This window comes from Colletotrichum lupini, chromosome 8, assembly GCF_023278565.1.
Source record: "Colletotrichum lupini chromosome 8, complete sequence".
Lineage (NCBI taxonomy): Eukaryota > Fungi > Ascomycota > Sordariomycetes > Glomerellales > Glomerellaceae > Colletotrichum > Colletotrichum lupini.
The window spans coordinates 4,678,847-4,694,138 of record NC_064681.1 but is presented as its reverse complement, the minus strand read 5'-3'; the positions used below and the strand labels follow the sequence as shown (position 1 = coordinate 4,694,138).

General features: G+C 45.6%; 4 protein-coding genes across 4 annotated transcripts; 2 read left to right on the top strand and 2 right to left on the bottom strand.

Moving 5' to 3' along the window:
- Positions 1-314: 314 nt before the first annotated feature.
- On the top strand, positions 315-2,195 carry CLUP02_15878 (sugar porter family MFS transporter; the record flags this gene model as incomplete). Its single annotated transcript, XM_049294802.1, has 5 exons — positions 315-500; positions 553-919; positions 976-994; positions 1,056-1,144; positions 1,204-2,195. The coding sequence occupies 5 exons, from the start codon at positions 315-317 to the stop codon at positions 2,193-2,195; spliced, it is 1,653 nt and encodes a 550-aa protein (XP_049151949.1).
- Positions 2,196-2,583: 388 nt separating this feature from the next.
- On the bottom strand, positions 2,584-3,550 carry CLUP02_15877 (uncharacterized protein; the record flags this gene model as incomplete). Its single annotated transcript, XM_049294801.1, has 3 exons — positions 2,584-2,821; positions 2,875-3,243; positions 3,300-3,550. 3 exons carry the CDS (start codon positions 3,548-3,550, stop codon positions 2,584-2,586), a joined length of 858 nt encoding a protein of 285 aa, XP_049151948.1.
- A 1,970-nt stretch (positions 3,551-5,520) lies between these two features.
- Positions 5,521-9,481, top strand: CLUP02_15876 (Hst3 protein; the record flags this gene model as incomplete). The annotated part of the gene is made up of 5 exons (XM_049294800.1): positions 5,521-5,564; positions 5,629-5,811; positions 5,941-6,079; positions 6,158-6,295; positions 6,350-9,481. 5 exons carry the CDS (start codon positions 5,521-5,523, stop codon positions 9,479-9,481), a joined length of 3,636 nt encoding a protein of 1,211 aa, XP_049151947.1.
- Positions 9,482-9,961: 480 nt separating this feature from the next.
- CLUP02_15875 (uncharacterized protein) lies at positions 9,962-11,328 on the bottom strand (the record flags this gene model as incomplete). The annotated part of the gene is made up of 7 exons (XM_049294799.1): positions 9,962-10,001; positions 10,064-10,153; positions 10,212-10,431; positions 10,508-10,646; positions 10,722-10,901; positions 10,953-11,084; positions 11,137-11,328. The coding sequence occupies 7 exons, from the start codon at positions 11,326-11,328 to the stop codon at positions 9,962-9,964; spliced, it is 993 nt and encodes a 330-aa protein (XP_049151946.1).
- Positions 11,329-15,292: the final 3,964 nt, after the last annotated feature.

Sequence of the window (15,292 nt, the reverse complement as noted above, 5' to 3'; positions counted from 1 at the left end):
TGGCACGTTGGTTACTCGAAACGTCTGATTGCCAATGTTGTCCCCTTCATCTTCATGGGGTTCTCCGCATTGCCTCGGCATTAAAGTGAAAGTGGTTGGATTAATCTGATGTTGGGATTGGTCTTTCAGAGTTTGGCACTCTCAGAGTCGCCAAGTCCCTCAAGTCGTCCCGTGGTAATGGTAGGTTGCAAACGGCTTCCCCGCCTTCACTTTCTATAAATGCGACCCTGTGTTCCCATGTTGTGGATGGTTCTGTGAATAACCTCATTCGTAGTCGCCTAGGCTTCAGGTGCTCTCTTGCAAGAGTCTTCAGCATGGCTCAGACAAAGACTGTGGGCGCCGAAGCGGTGCCAACCGTCAGCCACCATAATGACAACAACCCTGGTGAGGCCATCACGGCCATGCAGAACGAGCGCCAGATGAGCGTGAGGGACTCGTTTCGCTTCTGGCCTAAAGCGATTCTCTTTTCCTTCATCATCTCTCTAGCCATTATCATGGAGGTATGAGAATCTTGGAGTAGTTCAAAGCAAGAGCGCGACTGACTTCTTCAAGGGCTATGATACCAACCTCATGAGTAACTTTTACGCCTTTCCGGCTTTTATGAAGCGGTACGGCGACCAAGTCGATGCCAATGGCGACCCTCTAGTCTCGGCTCGCTGGCAAACCATCATCAACAACGGCACCCAGGCGGGCTCAATCCTTGGTCTCATCCTCAATGGCATCATCACCGAGTGGATTGGCTACAAGAAAACCATGATTGTCGCCATGGTTGCCATGATCGGGGCCGTGTTCATCCCCTTCTTCTCCAACGGTCTCCCAATGTTCTTGGCTGGAGCCTTGATTCAGGGCATCCCCTGGGGTATCTTCCAAACCCTCGCCGTCACCTACGCGGCTGATATCTGCCCCATGTCACTCAGAGGTTAGTCGTCTGTCTGAGCACATCTGGCTATACTCACCTATTAACTTTAATGGCAGGATACATGACGTCTTGGGTGTATGTTTGATCGAACCCTCTTCCCAAGCAGTCTGTCAGCATTGCTAACAAAGGCCTCCAGAAACATGTGCTGGGTCATCGGCCAGCTGATCAGCAGTGGCATGCTTCGAGGGCTTTTGCAAATCGACAATCAATGGGGATACCGCATTCGTAAGACAACCCAATTGACCTTACCGTTATGAGAAATCATTGACTCGAACTCATCGCAGCATTTGCGATCCAATGGGTCTGGCCCGTACCCATCATCATCGGCACGCTCTTCGCCCCCGAGAGCCCATGGTGGCTTGTCCGCCAAAACCGCCTCGAGGACGCGCGCGAAGCAGTCCGCAAGCTTACCTCTCCAAAGAGTGACATTGACTTTGACCTCGACGCCCACATCGAGATGATGCGTGTGACGAACCAGTTTGAGATCGAGGTCAGTTCGGGCGCTCACTACTGGGACTGCTTCCGCGGTGTCGACCTTCGCCGCACCGAAATTGCGTGCATGGTATGGCTGACGCAGTCTTTCTGCGGCGTGCCGTTCATGGGCTACGGCACGCAGTTCATGATCAACGCCGGCCTCAGTTCCGAGAATGGGTTCACGATGAGTTTGGTCCAGAACTGCATCGGTCTCATTGGTTGTATCATTGCCTGGTACATCATGACTCACATCGGCCGTCGCACTCTGTACCTGGCTGGTCTATCGGCCATGTTTGTGATTCTTGTCGTCATCGGTGGCATCGGTATTCCGCAGGACGCTGCTGGGTTACCAGCGCGGTCATGGGCCGTGGGAGCCCTCATCATCGTGATGCTCTTCTCCTTCCAGCTCAGCGTCGGTCCCTCATGCTATACCTTGGTCGCGGAGATGCCATCTACCCGTCTTCGTGTCAAGACAGTCGCCCTTTCTCGCGCCTTTTACAATTGCGGAGGCTTCATCGTCAACGCGCTGCAGCCAAAGATTGTGGGCAAGAATGACTGGAACTGGGGAGCCAGAGGCGGCTTCTTCTGGGCCGGCATCACTGTGCTTTTCCTTACGTGGACCTTTTTCCGTCTTCCGGAGCCCTTTGGTCTTACATACTCGGAGATTGACTTGCTCTTTGAGCACCGTGTTGGCGCTCGTCACTTTTCGCAAGAGGCGGCTGACTCTCTACGCCCGCAGCTGGAAGAGGTCGCCAACCGTCATGAGAAACTGGCTGCTACGGTGAGCCATCAGGAGGCATAGTCGAATGAGAACTTTGATCACGCTTAATGAACTTATCGTCCTTTGGGCAGGAGCAAATCCTTCCAAGTATTGTTCAGTAAAGAGGCTTAATCAACAATGCTCCAGTCTAATCGATTATTCCTACTAAATCAAATCTCTCATCGTAGCTCACTTTCATGCATGATGTAAAAGTATCTTCGTAAGAAGTCAAAGTCTGCTTCCTGCTATCCACTGACGTGCCATCCTAGGTTATAGCAAGACGGACCCCAGGATAGTTGCACCAATTCATTGTACCACTATGTGCGCACTTTGTCAAAATCTTTGCACCGCAAAGCTTCAAATATATCATAGTAGGATCTGAGGCGTCCTCCAAGGCCCTACAAAGTTGGCCATGCTCAATGAAGACAGCTTAAGGAGCCAGGCTGATGCAGCCGTTGGTGCTGTCCTCCTGGAAGATGCCGCTGTAGACAATGCCCTCATCGATGCCGTCCGGCTGAAAACCATTCTTGGTGATATCGCCCTGACCTCCGACGGGCTTCTTCAAAATACCAAAGTGGTATTGACCTTGACCCTTGATATCGTTGATCTGGGGTTCCCCCTGTGCCTCCAAGTCGTTGTTATCGGTCGAGTAGAATACCTGGACCGTGCTGAACGAAGTGTTAGTATCCTATAACGCACTTCAGGCTCAGAAAGGACTCACTTTGCGGTGAAATCCATGGTCACAGCAAAGTTATGAATGGTGTTCTCCGCGAAGGGAGTGCTGAATAGGACAGTAGGTGCCGGCTTGGTGTTGACATTGCCAAAGAGTTGCAGTGTATCTGGGTCGACCGTTGCGTCGCCGCCGAGGATGGTGCCGGTCTTGAGCACAACTTGATTTGTGCTGAAATCATTACTCTCCAGGAAAGCTAGCTGATACTCGTGCGAGAGATTAAGGGGACGCTGGACATCCTTCGAGAGACTGAAATGCAACGTCTTGATGCCAGTCGTCGACTCATCCGTTCCCGTGTTGGATGATGGGATGAGCTCAGCGCGACGGAAAGCTGTCTGCTTGTTGAAGATTGACTGATCGCTAGTATAGCCGTTAGCTGAACATACCTATGATGATCCGCTGGGGCTGAACCTGACCTGATTGTGACTTCAAGGGGAACGTTGTCGTTGCCGTCGAATGGCGAGCTGGCTTCATTAGGCAATTGCAACACTTTGCTGAAGCTCAAGCCAGCTCCAAAGACATTCTGAGGACTGAAGAGATTGTTCTCAGCATCGAACGCTTCTGCCTCGGTTCCGGTTGCAACTCTGCCGTCAAATTGCAGAGTACATTGCTGAGCCACTGCCACTGAGCCAAACGAGAGAAGAGTGAATGACTCGTAGTACCGCATGATGGAGAAGTGACGTTGGACCAGCCTAGATCGAAAGAGTGAACAGATAGATTTACAATGGAAAGAAACGAGCTGACATTGAGCAATTAAGAACAACACCGTGAGATCGCGACGTGCAAAATTCGCAGCGGCACGAGGACAGCCTTTAAGTAAGTTATTCAACCACTTACTTGCTGGCTAGTGTCTCCGGCCCGGAGGGACCATGAGATGCACCGATCGCCGGCGATTCATGCGCTCGTGCCAAGAGTTTGAACGTGTTCGTCGTGTCTTTGGATTCGACATCAAGCGAGCTGAGGCCTGTCAGACCCTCATCCAGGTCCCGTTCTGATTTCAAACAAGACACGGCAACTAAAAGAAGGTCCAGACTGAGGAAGGTTTCTCTCTCAGGCCGGTGTGATCGGGGAGGACACGGGCGGAGTTTCTAGTATTAAGGTTAGGTTGACGTGAATGGCAGTTGGCTGAGGCTCAATGGGCGGATGTGAAGACGCCTGTCAGGACTATCGCAAGGGTGCGCGCCGGGGTGATGGAGATCAAACGAAGCCGTCACAGTGACGATACATACAACGCTGGCATCTCCCTCAACGTCTCGTGATATTCACGGAGCGGAAATATCAGATGGATGAAGCCGGAAGCTGTCGGCAATATGAGATGAGAGCGGGATCCTTGCGCAATTGACTGTGTACCTTGTTCACAATGCGCGTGTGTTGATCGTGCGTACCGTGCTCCTGCCGGCTTCGTCTCATGTATTTACATGACGCTCAATCCAACGGCTTAAGCACATTGCCGGTGAGATGTCATTTCCCCGCATCGCTCAACTTTTTGCTTCTAGAAGAACGTGAATCTGGGTATCATGTCGATCATGCCACCCCGAGACGGCTGATCGGTTGTGATGGATGATCCGCAGATAGCATAGCTGGTGAAGCTCATCGTCGTCTAGCGATTGCGTTGGAGATGGTCCCGTATGAGAGAGACTTCCCATGGATGGACAGCCATCAATGCAACATTATCGGGAGCCTGGCTTCCGTAAACTCTGTAATCTCTGAAAAATGTCTTTGGCCTAGATCAAAGTGCTCGTCGAGCCTCATGAGAGCATCGCCAGATTTGAGCGGTAAAAGAGGACTGAGAGTCAACAAGGTTTCCAGCAGTGACGGTAGACAGGTGACAAATGTGTTGACACCCCGGCGCATGGGCAAGGGCATGGACTCATGTCAACATCGACCACGTTCAGCCGTTGAACCAAGCGTTGTAGAGCAGAGGCGTTACCCTTTCTCTGATTTGGCTTCGGGATGGAAAAGTAAGGTAAGAGCGATAGCACCTACAATTGATGGCGATGTTGGTCTGCAACTCAGCGTTTTTGACTCGCTCTGGGTACCTTAAGCTTGAGGTTTGGTGCGTCGCAGCCTGCTATACTGCTTCCCCTCTCGCCCCAACGTCTCCTTCTTCTGTCAATCTCAGACATGGATAGCGATTTGAAAAGATACTAGCAAACTCATTGAAGCTTGGTAAATAATACCTGAAAGAGAGTAAGTGTCATTGAGTGCGTGGGCTGAGGGAAGTGCACAATTCCCAAGTGCCCAGGTTCCTTATCCGATAGAGACTCTTATCGATAACACTATCCTTATCTTTATCGCCCATTAGGTAGTGGATCTCGGTGATCTCACTAAGGTGAGGTTAGCGATCTGGGCCGCTAACGCTAAGCTGTTGGCGTCTTTGCTGGCTGGGGTCTTATTCTTCGGGGCGGTCGCGGTTCACAAACAACATCTGACTTCACCAGGGAACCTTGAACACGCCTTCGTGTGGTCAAACTCCTCAATTGCTCCTCCCCATTGACCACCCGGCGATTTCTTTAGACCGCAACAATCTCCGTCTGCCTTGCGCTCAAAAACGCAAAAAGTCGACAGCATCTATAGCTTGGCGGTTAAGCTTTCGAGCTTTGGTCTTCCCGAGCACCTTCTGAGACGCGTCTGTTCATGTCAAGCTTGGGCCTCGACAGTCGCCTCGCCACAACCTCGAAGTCACGTTTTTCTCGAGTTCGCGACTCGACGCGGTTCCGTCAATTGGACATTCGGAGGCTACAGTGAACACGGCAACTTCGTTCTTCGACCTACGCCGCCGACATCGAGACTCGACGAGCAGGTCCTGGTACCGCGAACCCTGGTCTGGCACCTCCGGCCCACCGCGTCTGCACCGCTACCAACCCCTTCCATCACCGCGTCGCCAGAGACTACGATCCCAAAGAAGACTGCACAGCTGTCCACCACGTTCAAATTCCGGAAGCTGGAGAAGATATAGCATTTGCGTCTCTCCCGACGAACTCTTGAGAAGTCCAATCGACTGGTAGCTCTGCCCTCCTCAGCTGAGCCGAGTTAAGCAAGGGCTTGTAGGTCCAGACGCCACTATACGTCTGAGGCGCTAGACATCTGGACTTCACAGCAAGCGAATCTCTACAGCCGGTATCCGAAATTCAAGTCGTTCTATCTCTCGCGCCGAATATATGTCGGCGGGGTCTGGCGCCCGAGTCGCATTATTGTCAGACGCGCCTCGGCCATCAGCATCATAATAGCAGTGTCGAACTCCACTCCAGAAAGTCCAATGTGCCAACTCTAGGACGCCTTCAGTATGCCTACCACCCAGGTCACCCCGACAGAGGATGTTCTTCTGCAAGGGATCGCCGACTCTCTTTTCAAAGCACGAAAGGTTGTGGTCATTACTGGCGCAGGCATCAGTACCAATTCGGGCATTCCTGTAAGAACCCACGCCGGAATGGCTCCTCAACCCATGCTAATAAGTAATGCTTAGGACTTCCGAAGCGAAAATGGGCTTTACTCCCTGATTCAAGCCCAGTTCGATGCCGCGAATCGTGTGGACGTGGTCGAGCCGAGGAGTTTTGGACCAGCTGATGCCGGTCGCGAGGAACGGGAACCGCCTGCGAAACGGAGGAGACTTTCGTTCGAGGATTCCGGTATTTGCCTAAGCGACGACTCGCAAAACTCAACCCAAGTTCAGGGAAGCAATCATGCATCCGCTTCGCAGGGCTCCGACTCAAATACGGCGAGGTTTACTGGGCCCATCACTAGGGCTAGGTCGAGGGAATCAACCGTCGATGCTAGGAGTACTAGTACCGATGATGCACCCGTTTCGGGTGGCAGGTCTACCTTAAGCGGATCTTCAAGGAAGAGCGCAAGAGCTCAGTCTTCGCCCCCAGACGAAAGCCCTAGGAAAGACCTGGCCGCCAGCAGACACCTAGGCTCGGTGGAAGCACACCAAAAGCCCAGCGACAGAGCTGCCCGCAGCTATCTTCGGAGGAGGGGACGATCTGCAAGCCCGTGTGCCCAGCGAGCCAACGCTTATCAGGCGAGCTCTGCTGAGATGCGCAAGAGGTCTCTGTTGACTTCTACCATTGCCTCCGTGCAGGGTTCGGGGAGCATCGAAGCCGCCAGTTCGACTTCAATTCCGACTCTGCCGAGGGCGACGTTCTCCAAGGATAGCGAGCAGCTGGAGGAGAGGAATACGATTCACGTTACGCCAAAAACCTCGAGGTTCTTCTTTAGCTCCTCGCCTCTGTCATCGCCACCTAGTGCATTTCCGCAAACGCCTAGTTTCTTAAGAGACGCGAGCCGCTTCACACGATCAACTCTACGACAGCAACCAATGGGTTTCAGTTCCTCGCCATTGTCGTCGCCTCCGCCAGTTTTGTTCGACCCCTTTGAAGAGCCTTCATCGTCAACTAGTCGGCAGACATCGAGTGCGGCTAGCAGCACCGCATCTTCTGAAACCGATGAAACGCTTCCGTCCTCACAGCCTAGCAAGTCGACTTTGCCCAACATCAAGGGCAGGGATCTATTTGATGCCTCTATATGGGCGGATCCCTTGAGGACATCAGTATTTTACACGTTCGCTACGACGCTTCGAGAGAAGGTGAAAGATGTCGTGCCAACGGAATCTCATCACTTTATTGGGCATTTACGCAATCGGGGGAAATTGGTCCGATGCTATACGCAAAACATCGACCAGATTGAGGAGAAGGTTGGGCTCTCCACCTCGCTCCAGGACGGACCGGGGCATCGGGGTCGCTTCTCGAGGAAATCTGTCGGGGCTGTCTTGGCTACGGCGGCAACTGGAGGCTCCGCAGAGTCTATCTCCGCAACATCAGAAACGAGTGATTCGAAAGATTTGGAGGAACCAAAAGTGCCCGATGGGGTCGGAGTCGCGGATTCGCCTGAAGTGACTCCGTCGGCCGAGCCACAGGTCCAGCAACCGGCTGACAAGAAGTCCAATGGCGTGGAATGTGTTTTCTTGCACGGGTCACTAGAGTCTCTTCGGTGTTTTCTCTGCGGGAAGATTTGCGACTGGGATGAAGCCGACAGATCACACGAGACACTCTCTGGGCGACAGCCCGAGTGCCCGTATTGTGCCGGAGCAACGGCGGCACGGCAAGAGAGGGGCAAGAGAGCGTTAGGCGTGGGCAAGCTGAGACCAGATATCGTCCTCTACGGCGAAGAGCACCCGAACGCCCACCTCATTTCACCAATCGTCACCCATGACTTGGGATTGTCCCCGGATCTGCTTCTCATTCTCGGCACGTCATTGAAAGTCCATGGCCTGAAGATCCTTGTCAGGGAGTTCGCCAAGACCATTCACAGCAGGGGCGGCAAAGTCGTCTTTGTCAACTTTACGAAGCCTCCGGAGAGTTCGTGGGGGGATATCATCGACTACTGGGTACAGTGGGACTGCGATGCATGGGTTGCCAACCTGAAGGAGAGAGTGCCCTTGCTTTGGCTGCCGCCCGGCACCAAATTACCAAAGAAAAAGAAGGAGAGCAGTGAAAAGACGAAGAAACGTCAGAGCTCTACAGAAGAGAAGCCGAAGGTGGATGCTGCGAAACCATCAGCAAAGCCACAAGGGAAACCGTCTACCGATTCAGCCCCAGGTTTGCCGGCAGAGTTGTCGCACGACTCTCGATCAGTGACGACAACGAGGCCAGAGAAGGCTTGCAAAGCTCCGAAGCTTGACAAGGTAGTGAAGACCGAGCTTCTCACGATGCCGCTGGAGGTTGCTGCTCCTCCCAAATCTACACCCCAGAGGCCAATGGCAGTCCGTGATGACAGAACGAGCGCTGCTTGGGTGACATGGAAGGTGATGGCTGAACTTCGCCGCATCGTCGGCAGCATGACTCCGACGACATCAACATCCCCTACGGCCTTACGTGTCGAAAAGCCAAAGATGAGGAGATCGAGAAAGTCAGCACCAGCTGCTCTGTCACGACCGGCTCCTGTTCTTTCAGACCAAACAGAAAAGAGCCTCGAGCTAAGACCAATGATGGCACAGGTCGGGCAGGAGACTGGCCAGACAGAGGTGGCTCAAAACGAGGGTACCGGTGCGCAAGTGGCCATGTCGGACGCAGTGGAAAGCTCAATCTTTGCCGCTGTCAAACTCAATCCTCGAATGCGGAAGCGAAAGACGATTGATGGCGAGGAGATTTTCGTGCCCGGTATGCCACGGCCAGTCGCTGCCAAAGCACTCCCACAACCGACTCCACGCAAGATCAAGGCATCACACGCCAAAGAGAGGCCGGTCATTGTGTCGCCCAAGATTCTCTCCGACATCCAGCGTCCATCCATGGACTCGCTCAGGTTGCCACCACTTCAGACAACCAAGGCGCCCGCCGCCACGCCGTCGAAGCCTCAACCATTGGAGCCTCTTAGCTCCCCTGCAGGTCCCCTGTCAGCCATCTCGTCCAACACGCAGACCCGGGTCGACACACGCATGGCGAACCCTTTCTTTCTGTCAGATCCCCTCTTGTTACGACTCATCCAGGCCCCGGAATGGACCCCTCCTCAAAGCCATGGTTTCAAGCCCACCAAGGCCGAAAGAAAACCCAACAAGGATGCAGACGCCGCTATGGCGTTGCAGGATCTCAAGCAAGGATAAGTGTCTGGGTCACTGCAGCAAACACACTCTCCGATACGGAGAGAGCATTACATATAGTTTATGGATAGAGGAAGCGCTGAATTATACCCCCGCGGTGGACCGTATTTCGTATATCGTACTCCAAAATCGAGGTGCAATCGACATGTATGGTTCGTGACTCTTCACAGACATTCTTGACTCGTCCGCAACCGTACTCTTTCACAGCCCGTGACAGATGATCTCGTAAGACTCTAGACCGAGGGTCTTGACGCTACGCCCAGTCCAGGGCCCTTGCAGTAGGGCATCCATCGTCTGCATTGTGAACAGAGCTTTGCGTGCGATCTGGCGTGCCGTTGTTCGAGAAGGCTAGTCCCAAGTCGGGACGCTGTACATGCCCAAGCGTAGAAAAAAAAAACATCCAAGCCTAGCGGGCGAGTCAGGTTATGTTTTTCTTGTTGTTTGGGCCCTTGATCTTCTCTGGGAACAAGAAAAGTGTTTCTTCTAGAGCTTGGTGCCAGTGTCGCAGGTCCACGTGGAGGAGCTTATGAGGCTGGGCGTCAGCTCCATACTTTTAGGTACGTGTCGTTGAACATTGCAGGTCACTTAGTTGTCACTCTCTTGTCAGAGATAACACAACTGGCTGCCAACTCCAAGTTGTTGAAGAATGGCGCGCTAATATGGGGTTTAGGCTGTCTGGAACCACTTAGCAGTCAATAGTCTGCAAGGCAATGGGCGCCAATCTTGTTGCCACTCCAAGACGACGATATCACACGCGTGTGAGAACCAAACAGTCGGTATCTCTGCGATGGCGAGCCCTACCTTCAGGGATCCCTGGTCCGTCAAAGTCCAAGGATCTGGCAGGTCGTGAGTGAGCGCCAGATGGTCCGTTACATCCCGCTTAAGCTGGATCGCAAAGTGGTAGCTGAGCCATCGCGGGCAGACGGAGTAGACCCCGACCAGCTGCCTTACGACTTAAGTAAGGGCTCTGGCGAACGCATTGATACCAAGCGGGGATCACGAGAGATGCGAGCTTTGGGACTCATGTACGATGTGTATTCTCCGAGACACGAACAACATCCGTGAGATCGCGGTGCGGCTGAAGTTCGGCATGGAAGCCTGGGGTATTCTTCAAGTCGGTGACCCGAATCGTGGGCCGAGAGTGCAGTAGGCTCGGCCGGCGCACGTTCTGGCAGATTTCAGCTCCGCATCTGAAGCCTCATGATGGGCCAACAGAAAGATGTTTCGAGAGGCGAAAGCTCACATTAGCCGCTTGATGCTGCGTGTGGAAGCGCATAAAGGGTCCAGAACCTTCAGCCTTCGGGTTCGCAACCTTTACGAAGGGTGCGTAAAGTTTCCTTGAACCTTTGGCCTGGATGTGTATCCAGTCGGTCTGCCCGCTTCGAGTGCCGAGCCTTGCATATTGATTCGAAGCGGCCATCAGCTATCACGCCATCCAGGGCAAGGTTCTGCCACAGCCTTTGGGTTCCTGAACCATGATTTGCCTAAGAGCGAGAGCGGAAAGAAACAATCCACAATGAAGCATCTCAAGGGCGCGACTAGGATAGTTATCCCAGTAGCCCGAAAGAGTCTCCAGCTCGTCGGGCCAGGCAAGCATGGCAGATGACTAGGCAACTTTCTCCAAGCTTACTTCGTTCTCCACCTGTCGATAATGGAACGAAAAGTAGCCAGATGTTGTTGACTGGACGTTGATTGCCAGGAAAACTGCTGAACATGCCGGAGACGTTATTGTACCACATCAGATACACGTGGTGGTTCGTCAGGCAGTTCTGCTGGTGGCTGCCATGGTTCGAGCTTTTGCGTTTTCGGAAGACTGTCCCTTGAGCGAGCGAGCTTCCAGACCATAGCATCCTAGCCCATAAGATAACCGAACCTAGAAAGATTGAAGCTGGAGCTTGCTGGAACACATGAGACACGGGACAAAAAGAAAGTGTTTGGCGAAGAAGCAGCGGGCGAGGAAAGAGCGGTGGCGTTTTTAGGGGAAGCTGGAAAAGCCGGAGGGTGTGTAAGAGGGTGTCGAGTGGTTAGTGGTAAAGCAAAGTCGAGATAGTATTATTAATAATTAGTAAGGAGGTGTGGGAGGTGAGGAGTCGTTAACCGAGAAGGCTTAGTGGAAGCCGAGACGTCATTCGCTCCCGGAGCAGGAGGAAAGGGCGGAGTGGTGGTAGTGGATCCCGCTAGAAGCACCGGACTTGCGCCCCGTCCTCCACAGGTAGCTTCCACCTTCTCCAACACAGACGGGGGCAAGAACTAGTACGGCAGACTACAAGAGGCACTCCGCTAAAACACTTTTTTCATATATCAAAGCAGAAATCGTATTTTACGGTCACCCTACTACCTAGGATAGGGTTTAGATTAGTATAATAACTTATAAATAGGGGTTATAAAGATTTATAGCTTAAGAAATATTTTAATTTCGTAATATATTAAACCGTATAGTAGTATATAAAATCGTATAATATTATACTTTAATATAAAAGTTTTTCTTTTTTTTATAACTTTATTATAAAAATAACTACTATTTTTTACTTTCTTATAAATAAAAATTACTTTTTACTTAAGTTATTAAACTAATAGCTCGCTTATAGATATTATAATATAGATTTATAATAACTTCTAGTTTTTATATAAAACGTTACTAAACTAATCGACTTTATAATACTTTTTTATAAAACTATTTTAAAATAATTAATTAATAATAATACTCGTATAAGCTCTGCCCTTTTTATATAATAAGAACGTATAAACGTATAAGCTTTAATATTAATAAAATCTCTTTTTATGGGCTTAAAAGAGCGGGAATAAAGTATTTAATAAATAAATAAAAAGCTAAAGTAATCGCTAATAATTAATATCTTTATTATATTATATAACGTATCCTTTTTTAAAAACGAACTTAATAGTTTCTAAATAATAACTTATATTAACGTCTAAGTTATTAAGAAGTTTATTAAAAAAGTTTAGTTTAATCGCTTCTTAACGTTTATTTTATATTAAAATATAATACGATCTATTATTTTATATTTTATAATAAACTAGTAAATTCTTTTAATAAAATAAATAATATTTCTAATTAATATAAAAAATCCTTATAATATTTTAAAATATTATAAAGTAGCGTACGAAGCTATAAATTCAAAAAAATTCCTCTCTAAAGCTACGATCTTATATATAAAAAAAAATTACTAACTTTTTATTATTTCTTAAACTAGAATTAAGTCGCTAGTTATTAAACCTTAGCTAATAAAAAAAAGAAAAAGTCGTATAAAGCTAATTATAACTAAAACTTTAAGCAAAACGACGTATAAAAATATTCTAAAAACACGGCTTTTAATAAGTATTAATATTAAACTAATAATAAAAATTAAAAAGGAATTATTAATTAAATAAGAAAAGAAGATCGTTAAGAAAGAAGTAAAGGCTAAAAAAAAGGTTAAAAAGGATAAAAACGATAGGAAAAAAGAGATTATAATAGTTCGATAAGAAAATAAAGTTTACAATAGTAAATAACTTAGTATATTATAAAAATAAAAACGAGCATTCTTATTAATAAATAGTTTAAAGTAAATTATAATTATATTTATAATTCCTCTTCGTCCTTAGTATTGCTCGTAATTACGAAGCTATTTAATATTCTAAGATTAATTCTAAAGTTTTTTAATCTCTACTTAACTTATATAATACTGCCCTATAGTTTACTAAATAAAATAACTTTTAATTAGAGCTTATTGCGTATATATTACTTTAAATAAATATGAAAATATTAATACGCTTTAAAATAAAAATAATTAGCCTTACTAAACTTCGTATTTTTAGCTAATATAATTAGGGAGCCCTTAATAATTAAAGTATAAATTTATAAAGTAGCTTAAAGAAGATATATATTTAGATTATTATTATTCTAAATAGTATTTAATAGTTATTAAACTTAGTTTTAGTTAATTAGCTATATAAAGTCTTATATAGTTCGTAACGTAAGTTAATAATATAATTATTATAGCTAATTAGAAATAACATAAGGGCGACCTTTTTAATAACGAATTCGATAAGAGTTTTAAATTTATACGAAGTTAATAAAATTAGAACGAATTAGTAGTATATACATAAATAGAAGTATAATTTAGTTAGAGAGTATATTTATATAGAATAGCCCTTAGAACTTAAGTAGTTAAAAATATTTTTATAAACGTAAGTATACTTATATATACTAAGATATATATTACTTACTTATTAATATACTAATTTACTTTAATAAAAACGATTTTACTAACTCTTAATCTTAACGTTATAGATATTTTTATTAAAGATTTAGTAATTACGGAATATAATTAAACTTTTTATTATTAAATAGTATTATAAAAAATAGTAATAAATATTAAATATAAGAACGGTTTCTTTCCCTCGGTTTAAATAAACTTATAATAATATAAATCCCCGTTATTAAATAATAGTAAGATATTATATAAGTACATTCCGGGATATATAAGTAGAAACCCCTATATAGAACTATATAATAAACCGCAAATAAGTATTAATACTAATATAGATCTTAAATCTAAATAGTAAAGACTTATCGTACGTATTTAAAGACTAAATATAATTTAGTTTAGGAATCGTAAACCCTTTATAATAATACCTTATTTTATTTAACCGATCTTAAACTTATTATAAAAAGGTTTTACGATATATAAAGTATAGTTTATCTCGGCTAATAATATAAGCTTATTAGCGAACCTATATATAAAAATACTCTCTATTATACCTTTTAGTATAGTAAGTAACTTTTAGTATACTAAAAAAGAACTTTTCTAATTATTATTATACAATTACGAGCTATTTTAGTATTTATTGTTATTAAAGCTAATTCTATTAACGAAGTATTAATAATCCTATAGTTATAATTATAAATCCTTTAGACTAGAGTTAAAAAAGAATATCTTTATCGTTTAAGTATTATTAGAAAAATAATTCTTAGATACGAATTAATAGATCCTTAGAAAAGACCGTACGCTCTTCTTATTATAAGTCCTATTTTATAAGTTAACGTTCGAAAGTTCGCTTTATAATTTTAATATTAAAAACTATAAAAATATATATAATAATTATATTATAGGTCTAATTACTCTCTAACTTTATAATAATTATCGTTTAATATAGTAAAAAATTAATACGCAGTCGTATTATTCTAAAAAAGTAATAATATATAAAATAAGAAACCAAAAAAAAATTTCAAATAAGAGGTAAATATTTATATATAATTATAGTAATATATAGGGGTATCTTTTTACTTATAAAGTCTTACAAATATATATATAAAAACATAAATACTTACGGGGATCTATAACGCTAAAAAGGATAGAAAAGTATATAACGATAATATATAATAAATAAAAGTTCTATAATTTTATTAAAAGCGTTAAACTTTAAAAAGAGCTTTTATACGGTTGATTACGGCCTTTTACGGGCTAAACTAAGCGTGTATACTCTAGCTTATAGTTAATAAGTACCCTATAACTCTATAAGGGCCTTACTACTTAAGTATTAAGCCTAACCGTACTATATCCTAATATATACCTATATAAACTCCTATACTATACTATATAAAAATATTAAATTAATTACTCCTTATTTAGAGTTTATATAAGTTAATAATGCTCTTTATAATTTTATATATTATTATATATACTCTCTTCGTTATTTTTAGCCTACTTAGCTACTTATTTAAAAGCTTTTATTATTATATAGAGGTATATAGCGGGGATAATACCTAGAGACTTAAATAGAGCGCTAATACGGACTTTATTACGGCCCTTA